Source organism: Anser cygnoides, chromosome 2 (assembly GCF_040182565.1).
Source record: "Anser cygnoides isolate HZ-2024a breed goose chromosome 2, Taihu_goose_T2T_genome, whole genome shotgun sequence".
NCBI classification, from domain to species: domain Eukaryota; kingdom Metazoa; phylum Chordata; class Aves; order Anseriformes; family Anatidae; genus Anser; species Anser cygnoides.
The window spans coordinates 121,629,851-121,651,379 of NC_089874.1; the positions used below are offsets into that span (position 1 = coordinate 121,629,851).

The window sequence follows — 21,529 nt, forward strand, 5'->3', positions numbered from 1 at the left end:
AGTTTGATAACTGAGACACGTCCATATTTTAAACACACAACTGGGACTTTTATGTTTGCATTCTGCATAGGTACACACCAATGCTTATTAGCAAAGATTGAGTGCCCTCTGGCTGACTACTTTTGCAGAGCTTGAATGCTCTCTACGTATTTGGTAAAAACTATGAAGTTCAACTTTTTTTTTGTTTTATTAAAAAAAGGTAAACCATATTTCTGCTTGATTTCTTTAAGTACCTGAAATTCGATTAGGCACTTCACTCACAGAAATACCACAATAGTACAACGTCTCCAGAAAGACGTCAAAAAAATATTTTCCTTCAAGCAACATCCAGAGTTCGCAAGGCTGTAAGTATACATTTATACACACACACACCCAAAGATGTATATATACACCAAGATTCTGTGTTATAAGTAGCTTCAAATTTGCAACATAGATCATCATTCTTAATATGTAAGTGTATTCAGAAGTATATAATTCAGAAGTGCAAATATGTATTTAAAATACTATTTAATGTCTAAATTTATTATCTAGATGTTTCTAGTGTACATTTGGAAGGACTCCAGCTCTTAAACAGTTCACATTAGTGAGCATAATCTTCCAGATAATTCAATACAGGTTTCTGTGTGCTGATGAATGCAATGAAAAAAAGTCAATTAAAAAATAACTAGCATAGAAGAGAAAGAATGTTTTCAGTGACATAAAAATCAAATACATGCCTGATTAATTAAAACTAGCAAGAGATATACAACACAAAAAATGTAAATAAGCTCTGGAGATTGAGACTGAAGTTAAATTGCAAACCTACTGTGTAAGTTTCAACTTGATATCATCTATGGACTGCAAATAGCTTGAATATACATTTTCAAACTTGAAAAGTAGCTTTTGGTAAGAGTATGTACAATCTTCCAAGTTGGCCATTATGGCAGCCCAGCCTTGATGCTGAAGATGTTCATCATGTACAAGACCTTCACAGAATGAGCAAAGCTTCTTGGCAACTTCATACATTTCCTGGAAAAAAAAATCCAACAAAAAAAATGAAACTCTCTTAGCCAGACTTGTGATGTTTTATATAGCTACCATAGAAAAGTGAGACACTTAGAAAATATTAAGATAAAAAGTGTTAAACTGTGACAGCTAAAGCTGCACATCTCTTAAAACTTCAACCAAAAATAACTTCCTTTACTCTTAAGAAAATCAGTTAGAGGATGAAAAAATTATAGAGCATTTACTGAATTATTTTTCTTCTAAACAGGCAGATGAAAAGCTGCAGTTCAAAAGAAAAACTCATATACCTGAATTCTGCTAATATAAAATATTCAGTGCACATGTGAATAATAATGCTTGTACAAATCTAGCAGAAGGAGCTAGCAAACAAGGTAGATTAAAGAGAAAACTACTGAAGAGCCAAGCAGAAACTCAGAGTAAGACAAAGAATTGCAGTATCCATCGATAGAAACACACGTACATCAGATGCAGGGAGAGATGCATAGTGTAAATAGGAGGGCAGATACTTAACTGAAGTCTTCTAGCAATTAATAAACCAGAGAAGCAGTGCAGAGAGCATACAAAACTCTAAAACACCCTGAAACTTGGTGCACGCAAATCAACAGTTTTTTTGTTAAATAATCGTATGACACAAACATTTAACCACCATAAGAAGGTGAAAATTTCATTACCACCCAGCATGGCAGAGATAAAACAGAGACCTAGATATGGCAAGTACCAAATCCTATTAGAAATGCACTAATAGCAATGCCTTATTCTATTCAATTCCAAAATTTTAACTATTAGTAGAAAATCTATTTAAAGTATACTAACAAACTGCATCTCCCCTACTACCCCCAAGGTGCCTACTTCCCAAACACCCAAATGAGAAAATAATATAGAAGTCACACTTAATCCTTCAGCTCAACACTTTATAACATACTACATTAGAAATAGTCTCCTCAGAATACCTGGATGTTTGGTTTTAGTGTTTGCCTACCCACCAAGGAAAAAAATCCTACAACTTTTTGCATGTTGTTCATAGCATTGAACTAAACAAAGCATATCTTTCCTTTGTTATAGTGCACGTGAGAAAAGCATACATGGAGAAACAAGTTTACATTATTTAATTACAGTGAAAAAGCAGTAAAAACCTCAACATACTATAAAATACATTCACTTCTGACCACATGGTTTACAGCACATATGCATACACAAAATTTTCAAACAATAACACTTATCTTCCCAAAATAAATCACAAAACTGCAGAGCATCTTATCTGAACATTTCAGAATTAATCTTGACAAAGCCTAAGTTACAAACTCCCTTTAAAAACAAACAAACAAAAACAACAAAAAAGTCCAAGTATTGTCTCCAGCAGCATCACAAAATTCCATCGTCTTTCAAATTACTGGTATCTAACTTATCAGCATGCAAACAATGAATATATAACTACTTATATGTGAAACCCAAGGAAATCAAAAGCTATTACAAATTTCTACCATTTCATAGTACAGGCACTGGTTTGCCTTTAGTACGTCTTTGCAACTTGGTCTTGTTTTCTGAACTTTGTTCACCTTCTGGGCACACAACAGGAAGAATTTCTACTTTGAAAAGAACAGTTATTTTATTTGCATCATGAGCTCTCGCTTCCCAAGTCAAAACTAGCAACACAACTTGGACAGCATCCAGGTTGTTCTGACACCTTCAAGTCATTACCTTAATACTAGATCCAGTCCCTCTGTACAACTTAAAAATACACATGTAAACTAATGCAATACTGACAACTTGAAGAATTTTTATTATTCATTCTTGAATACAAATTGCTCAAACAAATTCTGCAGCAGATGAAAAAAAGAACTGCTGCTTTCTCAATTATACTGAAAACCAGAACAGACTTTTTTACCCTAAAGTATACTAAAAGATATACCAAAAATATAAAGCTGAAAGGCAACTAAACATCTCCATTGTGTTCTAATGTATGCCCTGTGAAAGTAAATGAGCATTCTGCTTTCAACCCACAAACACTACTCCCTTCCCAAAGTCAACCTTCCCCCATCCTATTGGCAAGAATCCTATAAATGACAGCATATGGAAACCACACATTAGTTTGAAGACTAAAACAATTTAAGCTATCTACAAAATCTAAACTGATCTCAAAGTCTTTTTATGCAGCAGTATCTTCAAGTGAGTACCATCACTGTGTACTGAGGAAAATAAAGACTGAATTTGTCCCACCACCTAACTAAAATGTTTCTTTGAAAGACCTGGGCATAGAGGACTTAGTTCTATTTTCCTTTGGACAAACTGACTTAGTATTGCACAGATCAACTACTAGGCTTGATAAGAACAGATGCTGTGCCCTGAGACATACTCTCAACTCAGGCCACTTTTTTTTTTTTTTTAAGCTAGATCTATTTACTGAGTTCAAAATAGGAGTCAGAAGCTGCAAAGTTAGTTTTGTTCTATTAAGTTTTGTGTGTCATCTTTGATACTCCCTGGAGAATTTAAGTGTTGTCAACTTAAGACATTAATTCTGTCAAGGTTGTCACAACACTTTCAAACTCAAAATAAAAACTGCAAGTTATCAAATTTTACTAGGAAAACAACATTACAGCTGAAATTGCTTGTTATACTACAGATGACCAGCACTGACACTTTTTACCTAGGAGTCTGACCTGCCATGATTTACCCAAACTTATCCGAGTCAGAAACTTGTGTCCCAGAAAAGTGAAAGGGTAAAGAACAGTATTTCCCATAGAGGCAAATTAATACTTTTTAGAAACCACATAACAGAAGGGCATTCTAGTAACTGTCAAGATTTGTCATGTAACAGAGGCAGACCCAAAGAAACTGCTATATAAATACACCCCAGTGCCATGTAACTATTCAACCAGTTTCATCTTCAGTGTGAAATGAGCTACAGCCCTTTAGTGTTGTACATACACACAGAAGACATGAACACAAAGAAAAAATCTCATTCTGAAAGCAACCATACATAAGATACTGAGACAAAAAGATATATGTAGCTCAGAAGTGGTTCAATTAAAATCTGCACAGGTGCATCTTTCTTATCATTCCATCACTACTGAATGTAGCTTCAAGTGATTGGGCTTGTTTTTCCTGCCTTTTCTATAAGCAATGTTAAAGGGGAGGCATCCTCAAGCTACTTTAGAAGATCAACACCAATCTATTTTACACAATCAGTATTGCTGCATGAATAAAAGAATTAAGCAGTTCCCTTCCAAACAAGTAACATCTAAAACCGCAGACATATAAATAAAGGCCTGCAGTTCAACATGTTGTAACACTCCTAGTAAAGCTCCAGCACAGAACATGAAGCCTGCCTAACAACAGGTATGCTTTTGTCATTGATTTTTCCACAGATCAGTTTCAGAGTAATTTGCAGACAACCAATGGTTCACAGAACATAAAAATTAAAAACTGGATGACTTGCACAGCTACATTCATTTTACTCAAATATACCGATATACCTAGAACACTGAGTTTCACCATACCACTGGAATGTGGACCTCAAGAAGTACTACTACAAGACTAGACAAACCCAACTTGCCCATTTATGTTGAAGAGGAAATAAAGGCATCTTGACTTTTTAGTTAGTCCAAAAATCCACAGGCTCACCAGAAAGATTCTTTATCTCCATCTAGATGTTTTAACAGAATGTTTACTTGAATTATTTTATTCTATCAGCATGACTTCACCATAGGTTATTCTTCTGATTATAATTATTTCAATTTAGTAAGTTGCAACCAAAATCAGTAGAAGCAACAAAGTACATTTTATCTGAAACAAGAATTAACTGGTAAAGTGCTTCCCATTAATTTCAAGACTTTACACTTGCATCCTAACACCCTAATTTTGCTCATCTAAATGGGGAAAAAATCATGGGAAGGTCCATTTGTCTTAAGTGCTTTTTTGGACTTACCTCTAAAGAACAAAAGTTCTCAGGAAATGCAGGGTTCTTTCCATTCTCTACAACCCTGTGGTAAAAGGAAACAAGGCATCAAAGTCCTCTATTGCCATGTGTCTGAAATTCTGTTAAAGGACTCCTTACAGGTTTGAGTCACCCTAAACAAAAAAGTAATCAACCTCAGGCCACCAAAAAGGATCTCTGAAAGTGAAGTTACACACACCACACACTACACTAGAGGATAAACACTTCCACAAAAGGTAACCAATATCTTGGTTACCAATACCAGAAACTAAGACCAATATCCCTTTTTTAACACCTCAACTGAAAACAACAGTAATGTTACTATATTAACCACTTCTGAGGATTTCAGCTTTTAAAACCTGAAGCTGGAACAGTTAACTTGACTGTGAGGGAGGCTTGAGATTTCATGATAATTTCTCGTCTTTCATTAGACAGCTGATTATTCCATTTTCCTTTAATATTGATCAATTTTGGTGACTGTCCTTTGAACATTTGTCCACACAGTTCATGACTTACTACATATTTATTAAGTATTTATTTCATCAGCGTGATACAGAGCCAAGCTATTCATAGCTTAGTGACTTTTTCTTCAGTCCTGTTTTCACTAGCTCTTGGCTGAGATCCTAAAAGCAAGCTAAGAGAAGTCAAGTGACAGAATTTACCACCAAAAAGGACACTGAGAAGCTGATATAAAACACCCAGCCAATGAATCAAAGCAGGGTATGAGGTAAGTGATAATTTTCACTAGCTTTTCCAAGCCATCCAAGTCTTTTTTTTTTTTTTTTTAAAAAACATTCCCAGTGAATTTTCCAAAAGCTTAACCTAACGATTTTGGTCGCAAAGGCCAACCAAAAAACATTTAATCATAAAAGCTAGTCTATTTTAACCCTGACCAGCTCAAAGACATTCAAAGATGATAAGATTGATCATTGATGCAAGTTAAAGAAGCCTGGACTTCTGTGGAAGAGCTAGAAGTGTTTCCTGCTATTAGAATATTTAGTAAAAATGGATGAATAATAGCAATTTCATCACACAATTGCTAGAATCATTACAAATGCTTTAAGAATGCAACATTTTTTAGTAATTGTTTTCCACTGGGTCTCAAAGTAGCTTTCTAGTCAAAGTGAAAGTGTACATATTTAAACAGTAGTTACATCGCTTTCAGGAAGCATGATTATACATCTTCACTAGGGTTGGAAGCATTTGGAACTGAACCAAGAATGATGTAGGTAGTACAACTACAGACATGGTTTTACGTAGCCTTACGAAACAGCCACACAGTTTCTCATTGCCATCCCTATCTCTAAAAGAAAATATGACTGGAATTGACAGTTTGATGATGTCAGCAACAGTATTACATGAAATATGAAATATATCTACTAACCAAAAGTGCAAGTCTCCAATAACCTTCTTCTGCAACTTCAGTTAAAATCAGGGAATTTCAATCACTTAAAAATAACTAAGTAAATCCTGTTCTAAAAGATAAGCTATCAGATTTTTTTAGCAGTAGTGTTCAAAAAACAAAAGATTAGACAAGATTCATAGAACAGAGTTCATTGCGCAATGCATTGTGTAGAGAACAGCTTGTTTTCTCCTAAGCTGATATGTACGCAACTTTTTGCAAACACTCTGTGCACCTCATTGTCCACATTCCGCAGCTCAAGGCCAAAACTGATGAACTGGAAGAGAAGCAGGAAAGTAGGGTAGCTGTAGAAAAGCACGCTGTAACACTTAAGGCACTTACATCTCAACAGTAAATTTTTAGCCAGAGGGCAACCAGGATACTTGGACATAAAATGAAAATAGGCTTAGAAAGTTGCTTTAACTGCTATTTAAAAGCCAGACAGTAGATGAAACAAACACTGAACAAGGAAAAGATGATTAAAAAACGTTTAAAACACTAAGACATCACCACATTTGACAAAAGCTATGGAAAGTATTTCAGTTTAATCAGCGAAAGAGCAAATTGTGGTAACAGATACAGCTTCTTTAAAGTTTTTATACTGTGAATTTTATGTAATGATATCTCCAGTTAAAAAAAAAAAAACACACATACACCTTAAGGAAATTTGTTTAAGTGTTAAATTCAGGAAACGAAAAAAAAAAATTTATCTTGATATGGATAGTTATAGTACAGTGGAAAACCAAACAGGTGGCAATAAGCTTGACACAGGAAGGACTTTTGGTTAGGAGGTATTAAAACCTAAAAAAAGACTAAATGTAAGTTAATGAAATTAGCTCCAATCAGAAAATAAGAAAATTAACATCTCTATACCATGTGGATAAAAAGTTACAAGAATGCAAACATTCCGTAGGACTTTTAAAGTTCCTTGTTCAAGCAAAATCTATATTTGTAAGTGGAATTAACTTGGCTCATTCAAGTCATAAAAGCAGTTGAGCTATTCATGTGACAATGGCTCATTAACGTAGGTGAGAGCAACATCTGAAAGAGAAAAATGCAGGCCATGAAAAACAAACAGTCTTCCATGAATATTACTGAAAAATGTTACAGTTCTGCATATTTTTTCCCTCCTGATGATTCTAAATTACTGACCTGGAAGAAATAAAACAAGTCATGAAGTAGCAAAGGTTACGCAGATTTCTTAAGAAACTCTTTAACAATAATTCCAACTATAATTATGCTGCTATAACTACGTTCCTGAAGAAATGCACAGAATATGACTATTTACCCAACTCAGAATATTTGAGCTATCTGTAAGGCAGGAAAAAAACAGGGCCTCCACTGTGAACTAAAAGATAACTTTTGTTTTACCTGAACAGTAACCAAGGATGTCAGAAAATTATGACAAAAAACAGAAATCTATGTCAGTGGTGGTCAGCTCTAGCTGCCCATCTAACAAAGGAAAGATGGGAAACAAGATTTTAGGCAGGCAAAAAAAACAACAACGAGGAAGAAAATAAATACACAGACTAAGAGAAATACTTGTTAAAGGAAAATGTAGAACTACTTTTTACTGCAAACAAGTTTCTAAAACATCATATCCAGAAAGTGAATCAGATATCTGTCAGCTTTCTCTACAGTACAAATAAAGTTCAAAATACGGTAAGATAAAAAAATACCTTTTCATACTGTTTTACAGCATAATACAACCCATGGAAAAACTGATCAAATTCAAAAGTTTTCAGGAAGACTTAAAACAAGGGAAAACTAAGATGACAACAAAATCCATTACACCCTGAAACGTATATAACACTCCATACAAGAAAAGTTTGCCTATTACTAAATTAGAAGCAGGCCATGTGCTACAAGAGATAACCAAGAATAGTTACTGTACTCCTGCATGGTAAATTAGAAGTCATCTTCTAAGCAATTTTTGTTATTTCACATACTGTCTTACTATTTCTTATAAAATCTGATTTTAAAGTTATACTGCATATCTTCTGGGGAGAAGAGATAGTAAATTAAATGTAAACTGGCAGCTATCTAATTCTCCTCTACTTTTAAGTAGTTGCACATCACTGTTTCTTATTATTGACAATAAGATTCTGTAATCATAAGCAACATTTTAGATTGAGATATTTATTCTAATACAAAACATATTTAAATGTAATTAATACTTACTATTAATGCATGACAATTATTTAAGCTCCCTAAACAATTACAACAGGCAAAACCACCATCAAGTACTGTAACTGTTTTTCTGGTAACACAAATTGTCTCTAAAATGAATTAAAAGATAAGCCTTCAATCATTATACTGCAGATTTTTCATGCCCATTTTGCATGAAATCTAGTGTACAGTATAGTCAGTGTGGTTTTGGATGCATCATTCTCACAACTACAGAGGTTCAGAGCCTCTCTTCCTCTCCCCAGATCTTAATTTTGAGAAGGACTAATATCTCATGTTCCATCTTCCTTCCAGACCAGAGGCTTACAATGAAGCTTGAAGAAGATTAATGATCTAACCACATTTCTAGCCTTTCTCTAATTTCTTCTGAATTACTGCTCAATGTGCTTCAAGTAAGCATCATGAAAGACTGTAGTAACACTGCAATACTCCTTTTTATAAAGTCTTCACACCCTGGCATATCTCAAGTCAGGTTAGACTATTTACTCATCTTCTATGATACAGAGCTGTTTTCTTAGCATTCCCCTCAACTCTCAGAAAAGCACCCAAAGCATTTTCACAGCCAAATACAGAGCCCATGATTTTGAAATATTTCAAATATTGGACAAAGCTAACTGACGGTATAAAGGCACATCAGATTTAAGAACATAACTAGATATTCAGTCTTTATTATTTTTTTTTTCAGAAAAAAATACTATAATTGTTGCCCTTTTACCAGCAGGGAAGAGCTGGAAGAAGTGTGGAACATAGGACAATCTTTTACAAGATCAATGTGCAGGCTAAAACAACAACTCCATTCCACTTAAGTGGATGTTTAAAGACCTTTAAAATACTAAATCCGCCCTCCTTCAACAATAATAACAGATTCCATCAAGCATAGAAAGATTTCTTTACTTGGAAATCAGTTCAGGATCAATCTCTACGTGAACTCCACAGTCTTAAGCTAAATGTTATAGCACCAGTTGGCCAATAAATGCTGTACTTCACATGGACTTTGAGAGTATTTCTGAAATACGGGTTTCCCTGACAGAAGACTTGCCAACAGAACAAGTCAGTTAAGATATAAGTAATTTAAAAGCAGAAACACTTGAATAAACTTGCTTGCTCTGTGTATTAATACAGCCTTCAGAATTGAGGGGGAAGAGAAGGTAGCACTAACAATCCTTCTCAAGTAGAAGTATACATTAAAAAACACTCCTGGAATATAAAAACTTACTCCACAGGAATCAAATCTGTTTATCTGTCAATGTATAGTAACTTTACTGGGTCAAAATAATAATCGGGAATCCCTGATGTGTTAATTTTTCCCCTTCAGAGATGGGGAAAACAAAGGAGAGAAAACATCAACAATTAGAAACACGAAACTCATTAATACCACCTTTTCAAGTAAAGTTCATACATAAATACCAGAACTCCCATTCATATCAAATCAATTAATATGTTAAGCATTTAACAGACACTAGTCTTACTGACTTTTATAAAATCCTTTTAACACCTCAGAAAAATCAGTATTTCAGTCTCAGCTGCTGAAAAAACAATCTTCACACTCCTCAAGTAAGGAGCACAAATGAAAACCTCCTACTCCTAGATGAATTCACATCTATATCTACTCTTTTCAGTCTGACAGTCATATGATTCACAGATCCCTAATTACTCAAGGTCTTATTTACTAAGTCAGCAATAACTGTCAACAGGTGGTAGATGGAAGAAGAGTGTTTATTGGACTTGATCCTTGCCTTAAATTAGACAGTATGTCAATGTTAGATTATTCAAGCTAACCTCCCCACTCCTGATAGACCAAGGGGGAAAAAAAGCAAAAAGAAACTCTGTGCTATATGCATGACTTGGCACTTTTCTCTGAATTCTTCTGTACAGTATTTAAATAGTACATCATTTAAAATACAAAATACTCTTTTGGACTGCCTTAATGTTATTACTGAAACTTGCAAATGATTACCAAGACAACATGCTAAAAGCATGAATTACTATTCAGTCTGTGCTAAATGCTACACAACCACTAACCCACTCCTAACTGTTGGAAATCTAAATAATTATTAGAGACGGTTTTTTAAATAATTATTAGAGACTGTATTATTTAACGCATTTAGAATGTAAAATTTGAAAAGGAAAATGAGGACAGCATTTCGTAACACAAAGAAACGCAATTAGTTCAGCTACTGCGCACATCACATTCTAGAACATGCAGCCGTTCATACTGCTTGCACACTTGGTATTTTACTACCCTTGTTGCAGGGTAGCCCACTCCTCAAAGTAATATGAAATAATAAAATTGTAATTCTAACAAGTTTGCTTTCTATGCAAGTAGAAGCCAGCACTCAATAAGAAAACACGTGAAAGACATTTTGGGAAAATGAATCTTAGTTTTGCATGTCTACACAACTGGTGAGAAATCTGTAAGAGGAAACAGGAGGTTGGAAAGGTACTTTGAAAAAGATCACACTGCAAGTTTTCTATCTGGGTTAATACTGTTTCTGAACTAACAAACTTTTCTGTCTTCAAGTTGAGACAGACTAAAGTCACTGAAAATGAGGCAGGGAATTGAGGCACGAGTCCAAAGAAACCAGATTTCTTTCATTTTGCCAGTGCTGGAAACATATGCATCCATAAAGCCATACTACAATTTGCTTTCTAAAGCAGCTTTGAAAATGCTACAGAAGCACATTTTAGTACCTATCTTGAAAATTACGGACAAAGGCTTCAAAGAATAGATCATTAATAGTATATCATTTTCACTGTCTTCTGACAAAACTCCTTCAAAATTTGCATCAAGTTACCGCTCTGACATAAAAAGGGTATTGTCCTTTTGTGCGCAAGTACACTACAAATCTACTTACCACAGCAAGTTGGGTCCGTGATGCTACCGTATGAAAAACTGCAGGCATCATTAGAGACTCTTCTACTTTCAATTCCATCTCATTCTCTGCTGAAAACGTAGTTTTCGGGATAGCTGGGGGACGCTCACACAAGATCATTTCTTTGTTGAATAAGAAAATTGGGTTGGTGTCCTACACTCAAGAAGAAAGTGAAACCACACATTTAGTAAAGGTATCATTCAATCACCAGTTATTCCATCATATGGGTAATATGTCTTAAGACCACGTTAAAATCCACATGTATAAACTAAATAGATAAAAAAGGTTTCTCAAATGAAAGAAATTCAGCAAACATGATATACTGTAGAAAAATACTTAAAAATCCTTTACTAAAAGAGTTTTTTCTTCCCCTACCACAGCTTAAATGACAAATGCAGTATGCACTTACTGTTCCAGCACTGTAACTACACACTCTTCTGTCTGGTGCCATACACTCTCCTCCATTGACAACCAGTACCTGGTGCTGAATGGCAATCTTATACTTTGTTTGTATTGCATGTTTCAGATCAGCCACACTGAAAAAAAAACGGGGGATAAGATGACAAAAACGTTTGTGTGTCTAATTTCACATGTTCCTGTAATATAGACAGGCAACTTGTCTGTTTCAAGGCAGGACTTGTTACATTTGCTTTCTGCACAATGAAATATCTGTAAGTTCGTAAAGGCTGTAATATGTTGTATTCTGGATATCCATCTAACAAGCTATCACCTAAAGGAGTAGAGCCTGTAGAACACTGGTATATCATCAGCAATCTTCTTCCAATAAGATCTGATAATGTGCTGAAATTCTAGATCAAATAAAGCATTTAGGATAACAACTGTAAAAGTCGTATTATGTTCTTTGAATGCTTACTTTATGAGCATACAAATGACTTCCTGAAATTCTATAATATGACAACACGAGTACTCAACACTTCATTAAGCCTAATTTAAGCACATTTCCACTTAATCAACTCTGATTGATTTACAGTACATGAAGCACAGTACAATGCTCAACTGACAGGAAATTCAATCAATGAATATGCAACAAACGAATATAAACATTGCAGACATGTTTAATGCAAAAACAGTAGACCAGTAAGCCACCCCTGCTTTCATTCAGCATCCTAGCAGCTTTAATTCCAGGTGATGACATCCTCATGACACTGCTTACTTTAACAATTCTAGACTTTGTCTCAAAGACACAAACAAAATAAAGAATTCGTGAATATGATACAGTAACTGACTAAAACTATAATACACAGTGGTGACAACTGAGCAAAGGCACTGAAAAGCTTCAGATTATCAAGTGAATAATCAACGTAAGCATCACTGTTTTTGATATTATTAGCAGGAATCAAAACAAAGTTACTGGCTATAAGGTACTTGAAAAAATAAAGATCTGTTACCTAATATAGCCTACAAACACCTCAAACACAGGCTAGTACTCACTAGCTGTGTTACAAAAAGAATTCACCTATCATCCCCGTGTTTATTGAGAAAACTGATTGGCACACATTCAAGGAGATAGGCAAAGAACCCAAGAAAAAGGTCTTGCTAAGAAGAGCAAGTGTCTACAGACATACAGAACACAAAGTTAAACTACTCAGCTGAATAGTCTTGTATTTTGTCTCGTCCACCACTTTTTCCTCAAAAAATAACACACAGAGCAAAAAGTTGGCCCGTGCCAGGCTATTAGATACCCTGTCTGGCAGTTCAAATGCTGCACCTCATCATGATTTAGGCGATTTTGAGATCTCAGTGTACTAGATGACACACAGAGGTACTGACGTCTGCAAATCACGTAATCATAGAATAACTTAGGTTGGCAAATATGCTTAAGATCATGAAGTCCAACCATCAACCTAAAACTTTCAAGTACACCACTAAACCATGTCCCTAAGCACCACATCCACACATCTTTTAAATACCTCCAAGGATGGTGACACGTCCCTGGCTAGCCTGTTCCAATACCTAATCACCCTCTCCTGATTTCTAATCTAAAGCTTCCCCAGCATAACCTGAGGCTATTTAATTGTGTCCTGACAGTTGTCACTTGAGAAAAGTGTCACATCCTCCTTGCTGCAATCTCCTTTCAGGTAGCTGTAGAAAGTGATGAGGTCTCCCCTCAGTATCTTCTTCTCCAGACTGAACAACCCCAGTTTCCTCAGTCACTCCTCAGATCTTATTTTCTAGTCCCTTCACCAGCTTCGTAACTCAGTAGATCCAAAATAGCTGTGGTATTTTATTTCATCCCCAATACTATCCTCAGTTAGCTTTGCAAAACAGCATACAAAATCATTCAATGCATGCAGTGTTAGGGCTCTTCCAGCTCAAAAGTTTCAAAATCATGATTCAACAAGTGAATTTGGAAAGTTACAAACAGAAATTCAGGAGTATGGTAACAACGGACTTCATTACAAAAATCCATGGAAGTCTTTCAATCAACATTATCTAGCACATGTAACAGCATGTACATGAATTACTTGCAACTCATTCACCACTAACAGAATATGAAGACAACAGGTCAGGTTGGCTCTTGCTAGCTCCAAGGCTCATGGGCTATGATGATGTTACACAAGATTTATTGTATTAGATCAGAGTTCTACATGAGAACAAGTGTAGATGCTATAATACACTTAGTATATCTAGGTCTCTCTAAAGCATCATTAAGGTTGCAAGATGCATTTAATATGCAGTGGGAAAAAAAAAGTTGTAAAGTCGTTGGGATTTGACTGGTAATCTAACACACTGCTCACATTTCAAACAGTTCACAGTTTGGACGTTTATGTTTTATATAGAGAACGCTGTAAGATATGCTAGAGCCTATGCTAGAACATATGACAGAACCAAGTTTTTCCCATCCTGGAACATATGACAAAAACCTATACGCCAGTTCTTCAGCATCTAGTCTAAAACATTACAGAACACATTTTCTTCAAGATGTATAAATACTGCGAGTAGAAAAAACAATCCGCAGAACTTATTTTATGATACCAATAAACAAAAATGCTGTTCAATAAAAGATCACAAAAGACCAGAAGTAAATCTGACAGTTTTTTCCAAAATGTAATCCCAAATATAACACCAGACAGAGCTAAGATCAAGTAAATAACACCTACATCCTATGTCACTACTGCAGAAAGTAACCTCCCTGCGCTTTCATGGGACCTCACAGAAGCACAACCACCTGCAAGACACTGAAAATGCTAATAAAAAAATCCCCAATTCACTGAAATACATGAAAACCTAGTGGGGGGGAACTATGTGGACATACTCAAAAATCAATTGAGTATCAACTCTCAAGAACTCATTATACAAAAAAACAAAGCATATACCACTTCTTTTATTTATTAAAAAAAATCAAACAATACAAGACTAATTTACTTTCTTACTTTTGTACAGCAAGTTCTGTGTCAAAGGTTAGGGTAGTTCCAGTGTTGACCAGAAATACATATAGCTTCATGATGATTTCTTTAGGTCTCTGAAGTTTATAATTTCCACTCTTAAAATCATCTAGAAACTGAAAAAAAAGATTGAAGTGTATTTCACATATGAGTTATGAAAAAGTACGTACATGCTTTTGAAAGAAACACTTTTAGCTACGTAGTGGGTTAATATATCAGCTCTCATATTCTGCAGTTCTTTTGCTGCTAGTAAACATACAGATGCTTCTCTTACGAGAAACACGGGCACAGGAGGGCATTCTCATATGCGGATGGGCTAGAACGCATGAAATTATACACTGGGGAAAGACAGGAAGGAGAGGAGAAGACAACTTTCAGTTGCAGAGGCCATCATCTGGCATGATTACCTGGCTTTTGTCAGTTATGAAATATATTTTTAAATCCCCAGACAGTCATTTCTGGTTATCTTTTCTACACTTTACAAATAGCAGCATGGTCTAAGCTGTAAGTATTCATTCCCCAACCTAGATCAAAGTTTACCTATCCCTATGCATAATTTTTTTCCTCTCAGATATACAGAAACAGTATCAATAAAAAAAATTGCTGAAATTAGTTTTTTAAAAGCTATTAGGTAATTACAGACAGATAAAAAAATACAGATTTCCCTTTGTTTTCAGCACTGCTAAATCTGTAGCTACCTTCTTAGTCACTACTAGCCACTATGGAGCGATCAAAGAAACATTGGACATTTTCACTCATGTACCCTACAAGTTTCTGGATTAATGACTATAAGCAAGCACATGTTTTTCCAGAGTACATAATAGAAGAAAAACATTTAATTGCTTTGCAAGACATTCTCAGATTTGACATTCTACCCCTGAAATATTCCATACCTCCAGGCCTTTTTCTCCACACTAACAGAGTGGCTGCAAAAGTACACTGTCACTGCAGTCACTAATGCACTGCTGTTTTTTGTTTTTTTGTTTTTTTTTTTGATGTGAAAAGAGTGATGAAAAGTTAAGCTGGAGAAGTTTTAGACTCAGCAATATTCCTACGTCATTACAAGAATGACTTTTTGGATTAAATTACTTCACAGGAAGAATAAGTAGTCCTCCTTTCCCTGAAATAAGAGGAAAAGGCACAAGACCCACACAGCTATTTGTATTATTTTAAAATGAGTTTGAAAATGCATTTATCTTTGTCTACACAGACAAAAAAATCTGACAGACCACAAAGAAAAATAACAAAATAACCATTAAAGTGTGTGAGGGGTCGGAAGATAGTTCTACCAGAAGAACAATTCCAGAAAGTCATTAACAGCTTTTTTTCAAGAATGACTTTCTGCACACTTTTCAAGCATGAACATAAACTAGTCAAGACATGCATTTTAACAACAAGGCTTAGAAAGAGAACTGTGTCAAATAACAAAAGCCTTAGTAAGGAATATACTCTATTAAAAAACTTACTAGACATACAAGAATTCCTGAATCTCAAGAACATACTAGCAGTAATTCATTGATTATTTCTATAGCTTAGGCCAGTGAATTTAATAGTCTCATGAGCACAGAGAGACTTCATTTGCCAAAAGTGTGCTTCATTTGCAACTATGGTCCATATAAAATTAGAAATACACATGTTAAATACAACATTTAAAACAAGTACCACGGAGCACATAAAAGCTGCTGTTCTTGTCTTTCCCACCTAAGCAGAGTGAAATACTTGTATAGTATCTAGTTTTCACAGAAACATTACTTTGCAAGCCTGAGTGGTATTTAATAGACAATCTGTCCTGAAACATCATTTATTCATGTACACAAAGTGAAATTTTAATTGATACACCCCATTCTTAACACTGTGGCTAACCATTTAAAGCTTCTAAAGAAAAAACTGCATCAAGATCAGAAATATTTATGACAGCATCTGCCACACATGCATCAGTCTCAAACTTTTCAACTTCAAGCAAAGAAAGAATTACCTTCAGGCACTATACAAAGGTATCACCTTCTTCAAATACACAGGGAGAATAAATGCCTGCTCGCTTTACTTGATTTTGGCAACAGAGTAGCATGACTGTTCAAAACCAGAGAAGATCTGTAAAGAAAAGATACAGAATGTAATTACTGGTACCATTAAAACATCAGGATTTTATGGTTATCGCTGTATTTAACACTGAAGCCAAAGTATATGCCAATACTAGAAAGAATTATGTAGGTTTTTTTTTTTTTTAAATTAACAGTGACATCCAGTTGTAAGTCTACGCAAAGCTATTACACACCTTAGTACTTTTCCCCACAAGTTCAATTTAAAATCACTGCAACATTTTTCAGTATTTACAAGGAAGTAAAGTTAGTTCACTAAAAAGAACTGCTTGTATTTCCATTAACCGAAAGTGTTCTTCAGAACTGGTGCAAAATTCTGATACGATGCTAAGAGTAATGCTGATATGGTGCTAAGCTTCAAAACACAATGCAATTGATCTGAGAAAAAAGAGAGTAAAGAGGCATTTTCCTAAACTGAAGATGTTACCAGACCCAGCTGCTCATCACTGGCATCTTTGCCATGGGCTTCCTCTCCCAGAAATGCTGTTAAAAATACAACAATCAAAGTAAGCCAGATCAGCAAAAGTGGTCTTTTAAAGCCAATTTAGTTCATTTTAACTGCTATCAGTTTGGTAGCATGCTGAAGGAGAAGGAGCCCTTGGCAAGGAGGCGGTGACAAGCAGCAGGGCTCAGTAACTCGTTCAGTTCAACTGGTACAAAAGCAGTCAGGAAAGCGCACAATCAAACTGAAACAAACGTTATTTCTACCATGTTAATACCCTAGCAAGCTCTCTGAGAAGATGATCAGGCACTATAAAGGGTGATAATCCACTACTAAAAATAGGATTGCTGAAGCCCCAAAACCATTAGAACATGTAACTTGTTTTACGCAACTCATGCCTCTAACAGTAAATTGGAAACAAACTCTCTTCATCCTGAATTTGTAAACATTATGATCGAGAGGAAGATTACACAACTGCATTTTACGTGCACGGAACAGATGGCAGTTTGTCAGGCAGTTTGTTATTTGAACTTTTAAGTTATCTTTCTCCATTCCTGCACACTCCCTCTTTCCTCCCATTCAAAAGGCACATACATCACCTGGTCAGAAGTAAAGGTGCAGTATGACGAAAAAAGCAATGTGCTTAAGTATCACTATTGGGAAAAGTACTAACTGAAGCATCCTCCTTTGGCTATCAGCAGTTGTACTCAAGCAAAATAAATTTATGAATACTTGCTTTAGACTGAAGTAATGGGTGTTACCATAAATCATAAGAGACTACTTCTACCACAAAGAAGGACCCCAGTACTATAACCTCTATCCTTCTACTTCCTCTGAGACCATTCAGAAGTCAGAAACCAAGTATTGTTTCTTCCACCCAACACTTCACCAAACAAGCTAACAAACAATCCTGAAGTATGCTCAGACAAGCAGGACAAATTTTTATGTTCACACTGTTAGGTTACTATTTAAAGAAGAAGAAAAAAAAAAGTAGAGTTTACCCACTCCCACTCCCAAGGTTGCCACAAAATTCATTAAGTACTTCCACGAACAGAGGAGTCACATGAAGCAAGATTTTAGAAAATATATGCTTTGAATGCTGAGTTTTCCCGCACGTTCCCTAAGGAATAAGGAAGGCAGGCTGCAGCCCTCCATCCAGCAGGGGCCATCATCTGAAGACAGGACCAAGGGTCTCCCAGGCTGCTTCTTTTCTCAACACTTGAAGAAACTTAACATTGAGAGCTCCCACTATTCTCACATCTCTGGATAATGCCTGCCCGAGTTTGCCCAATAACATCCAAGATTAATCAAAGGGAGATAGATACACATGAAATTCAGTCACAGGTGCCTCAGTCTTTTTTCTTCAAAAAGGTTAAAGTAGGCTAACACAAGTGAGGTCAGCTCCATACCACAAATCAGCTTTTAGGTTTGTTCCTAGAATTCAAGAACATGATTCAGCAGTAACACAAGTTTTTAACATAAGCTTGGAGTGAAAATCAGGAACCATCAAGTTTCAACAGAACATACCCATAAACAAATACATTTTATTACTCTTCTGCTTGCATTACTTCAATAGTATGTTAAGAGAATTTCACAATGCGTTACATTGTTACATAGTATACAAGTGTTAGTTAGGATTTTTAGTGTTACGCTGATGAATTATTTCCAGCAACTTTAAAAGAGGTTGAAAAATTACAAAATTTGACAACTACTGAAGACAAAGCTGCTAACTATGTAATTAGAAGCTGTAATGAAATGACTCGTCCACCCAGATTTGTTGTCTGAACTGCATGACCTGCCTGCACCATTAGGTCAATGCTATCACAGAAATAAGATCTTTCAAGTCACGGGGTGGAAGCTTATATGATCAACACCCACGAATTATTGACAACGTCATTTAAAAGTGCCCAAAATTTGAAAAGAGGAATTGCTGTAGTAACTGCCGGAGCAGACAGAACATAGTACAAATGAGTATAAAAAATGACTAAGATGATAAAAAGTGAAGGTAAGAATAGCACAAAGCAGAAAAACCTTCAAGAAGTAACTCAGATGTGTATTTTGTTACATTAGCTAACGCCAAAAACAGCCAGGAATATGTTATGCTGACAATATAACATTTATTTCATTGCTCTATGTTGTGTTTACATTGCAATACAATTACATCTGCTTCACTTCACAAGAATATTGCAAGCTTGTCCTATCCAATATAAACTCTGAAACACAACTGTGAACTTCTGAAGTCTGTGTTGATCAATACTTTCAATGTATGCTGTTTAGAAATTTTAAAATGCAGCTTATTTAGTTCAGAATATGCTCATTATTTCTACATCTTTAAAAGGAAATGAATGTCTGTTTACAGACCTTCCCTTTTTGTAACTACAGCACAGACATCATGGGTTTCACAGCACTCCACAAATAATCCTATGGCTACATTAACCATCCACTTCTCCCACTAAGTGCAGAATCCCTGCTCCATCATCCCACCCCGCCCGTTCCACTGCTTCACAGTGCAATTCTTTCCAACTTCACTAACCCAAACACTAGAATACAGCATGCAGGGTAGGACAAAGACAGCAATCAATGTTTATTATTGCTGTTTGTGTTTAAAGGGGCATCATCAGCTTCACTTTAAATTTATCAGGTTTCCTCTACAATATTCTAGTATTTCAATTTGCACTTTTTTTTTCCTCCTCTCTCTCTCACCTTTGTGTGTTTCTTTGTGTGTTTTTTTTTGGCATCTCATTTTCCATGCCTCCTTTATAAACTGGGTTGTTCAAGTTTCATCTGTAATCCAAGTTATTAATACATTTTTATTTAAGCACCTAGAACTTAAATGAAATTATGTCAAAGTCATGGCTTCCCTTAAAACCCACGGGTTCAAGAGGGAACAGCAATGCATGAGCAGTATAGGGTACCTTTCTTTTAGTGGGGAAGCGTTACTTCATATCTGCAAAATAAGTGCTTTACTCATCAGTGCTTCACCTCCAAGGTCAGAGTGGACCAAGGAGACTGAACTCCTTTCCCCCCGTGCTTATCTCCAGGTTGGAAGGAGCATGGCTCTAAAAACAGACAGAACTAGCTTTTAAGTACCTAAGCAGGGCAGTACCCTCGTTATTCACTCAAAAGCCTGCAATTTTCCACATTGCTAATGATTAGACATTGCAATAGCTCTTTATGAACATCATCTGTATAAGCTAATAAAGGATAGTTCTCTTCTCTTACTGAGGCTACGTTACAAGTAATAGATATTGCCCCCAACATGAGTCACAAATATTACCTGTGATTACAAGGGCCTGGTTTCTCACAGGGGATCAGTGTTGAATTCCTACCTGCCAAAAGGGCAATTCATCCGAGGTGAAGTCTGACAAGTCTGTCACATGCTAAAAAGACTTATATTGTATTCCTCATTCACTGAACATCGTATGTGGATTACATCTTTCCTCAAGGAGAATATGCCTTCATTACCTCTGGGGATGGAGAACCAACTCTGGAGCACATTATCATTTTATTAAGCTGCCCTTCATGTCCATGCAGCAAAAATTTAAGTTTTGCCTTTGAGCTGCTGCAATTCCTGTGATCTCACCTTGCTCTCCTCTGAGCAGGATTTCCTGTTTCACTTCAACTTAGGCAACTCTATAATAGACGAAGTAGTAGACTAGCACAGAATGTTCCTTCCAATTCAATTTGCTTTCTTCTACAAATCTGTGTTCTACCTCTATTTTCCTTCCTTTTTTTCTGGTGCCCTTCTAAAAAAAAAAAATCTCTTGATCTAGCTTCCACACCTCACTTCAGAAGCAAAGTGATTTAAATGTGATTTAAACATCACATTTCCTAATATCAAAGGAGAGGGAACATAGAGACTAAAGTTGAATTTAAGGAAAAAAACACCTTTCTTCATGCTGTAAGATCACCTCTAAAAGCAGATGTCAAGGAGCTTTCCTCATTATTGCCACCAATGCTTCTAACCAAAAATCTCTTAATTTTGCAAAAGACCACTGCAACCACCCAGAAAAAAAGACAGGATGACCTCACTACATTCTTCACTAATATTTTTAGCAACACAAACAGCTTCATTTCTAAAACACAATGCAAATGCATACCCTTATCTGGGCAACTGAAAGGAAACATGCTTTAAGAGGCACTTCAAAAAACAAATTCCAAACTTCTTCAATAAATCATG

General features: G+C 35.7%; 1 protein-coding gene across 3 annotated transcripts in view; it reads right to left on the reverse strand.

Moving 5' to 3' along the window:
• Positions 1-21,529, reverse strand: part of RB1CC1 (RB1 inducible coiled-coil 1) — a 77,653-nt gene that overhangs the window by 48,428 nt on the left and 7,696 nt on the right. For 2 of the 3 annotated variants that reach the window (XM_066992991.1, XM_066992990.1), the window contains exons 2-6: positions 16,784-16,899; positions 14,797-14,924; positions 11,811-11,937; positions 11,384-11,554; positions 806-1,008 (exon numbers count right to left, since the gene is read on the reverse strand). In XM_066992991.1, coding sequence (XP_066849092.1) covers positions 806-1,008; positions 11,384-11,554; positions 11,811-11,937; positions 14,797-14,867 — 572 coding nt within the window. In that variant the 5' untranslated portion in view covers positions 14,868-14,924; positions 16,784-16,899. Of the gene's footprint in view, positions 1-805; positions 1,009-4,930; positions 4,986-11,383; positions 11,555-11,810; positions 11,938-14,796; positions 14,925-16,783; positions 16,900-21,529 lie in introns of those variants that run through there. The other variant, XM_048072422.2, reaches the window with a different exon arrangement.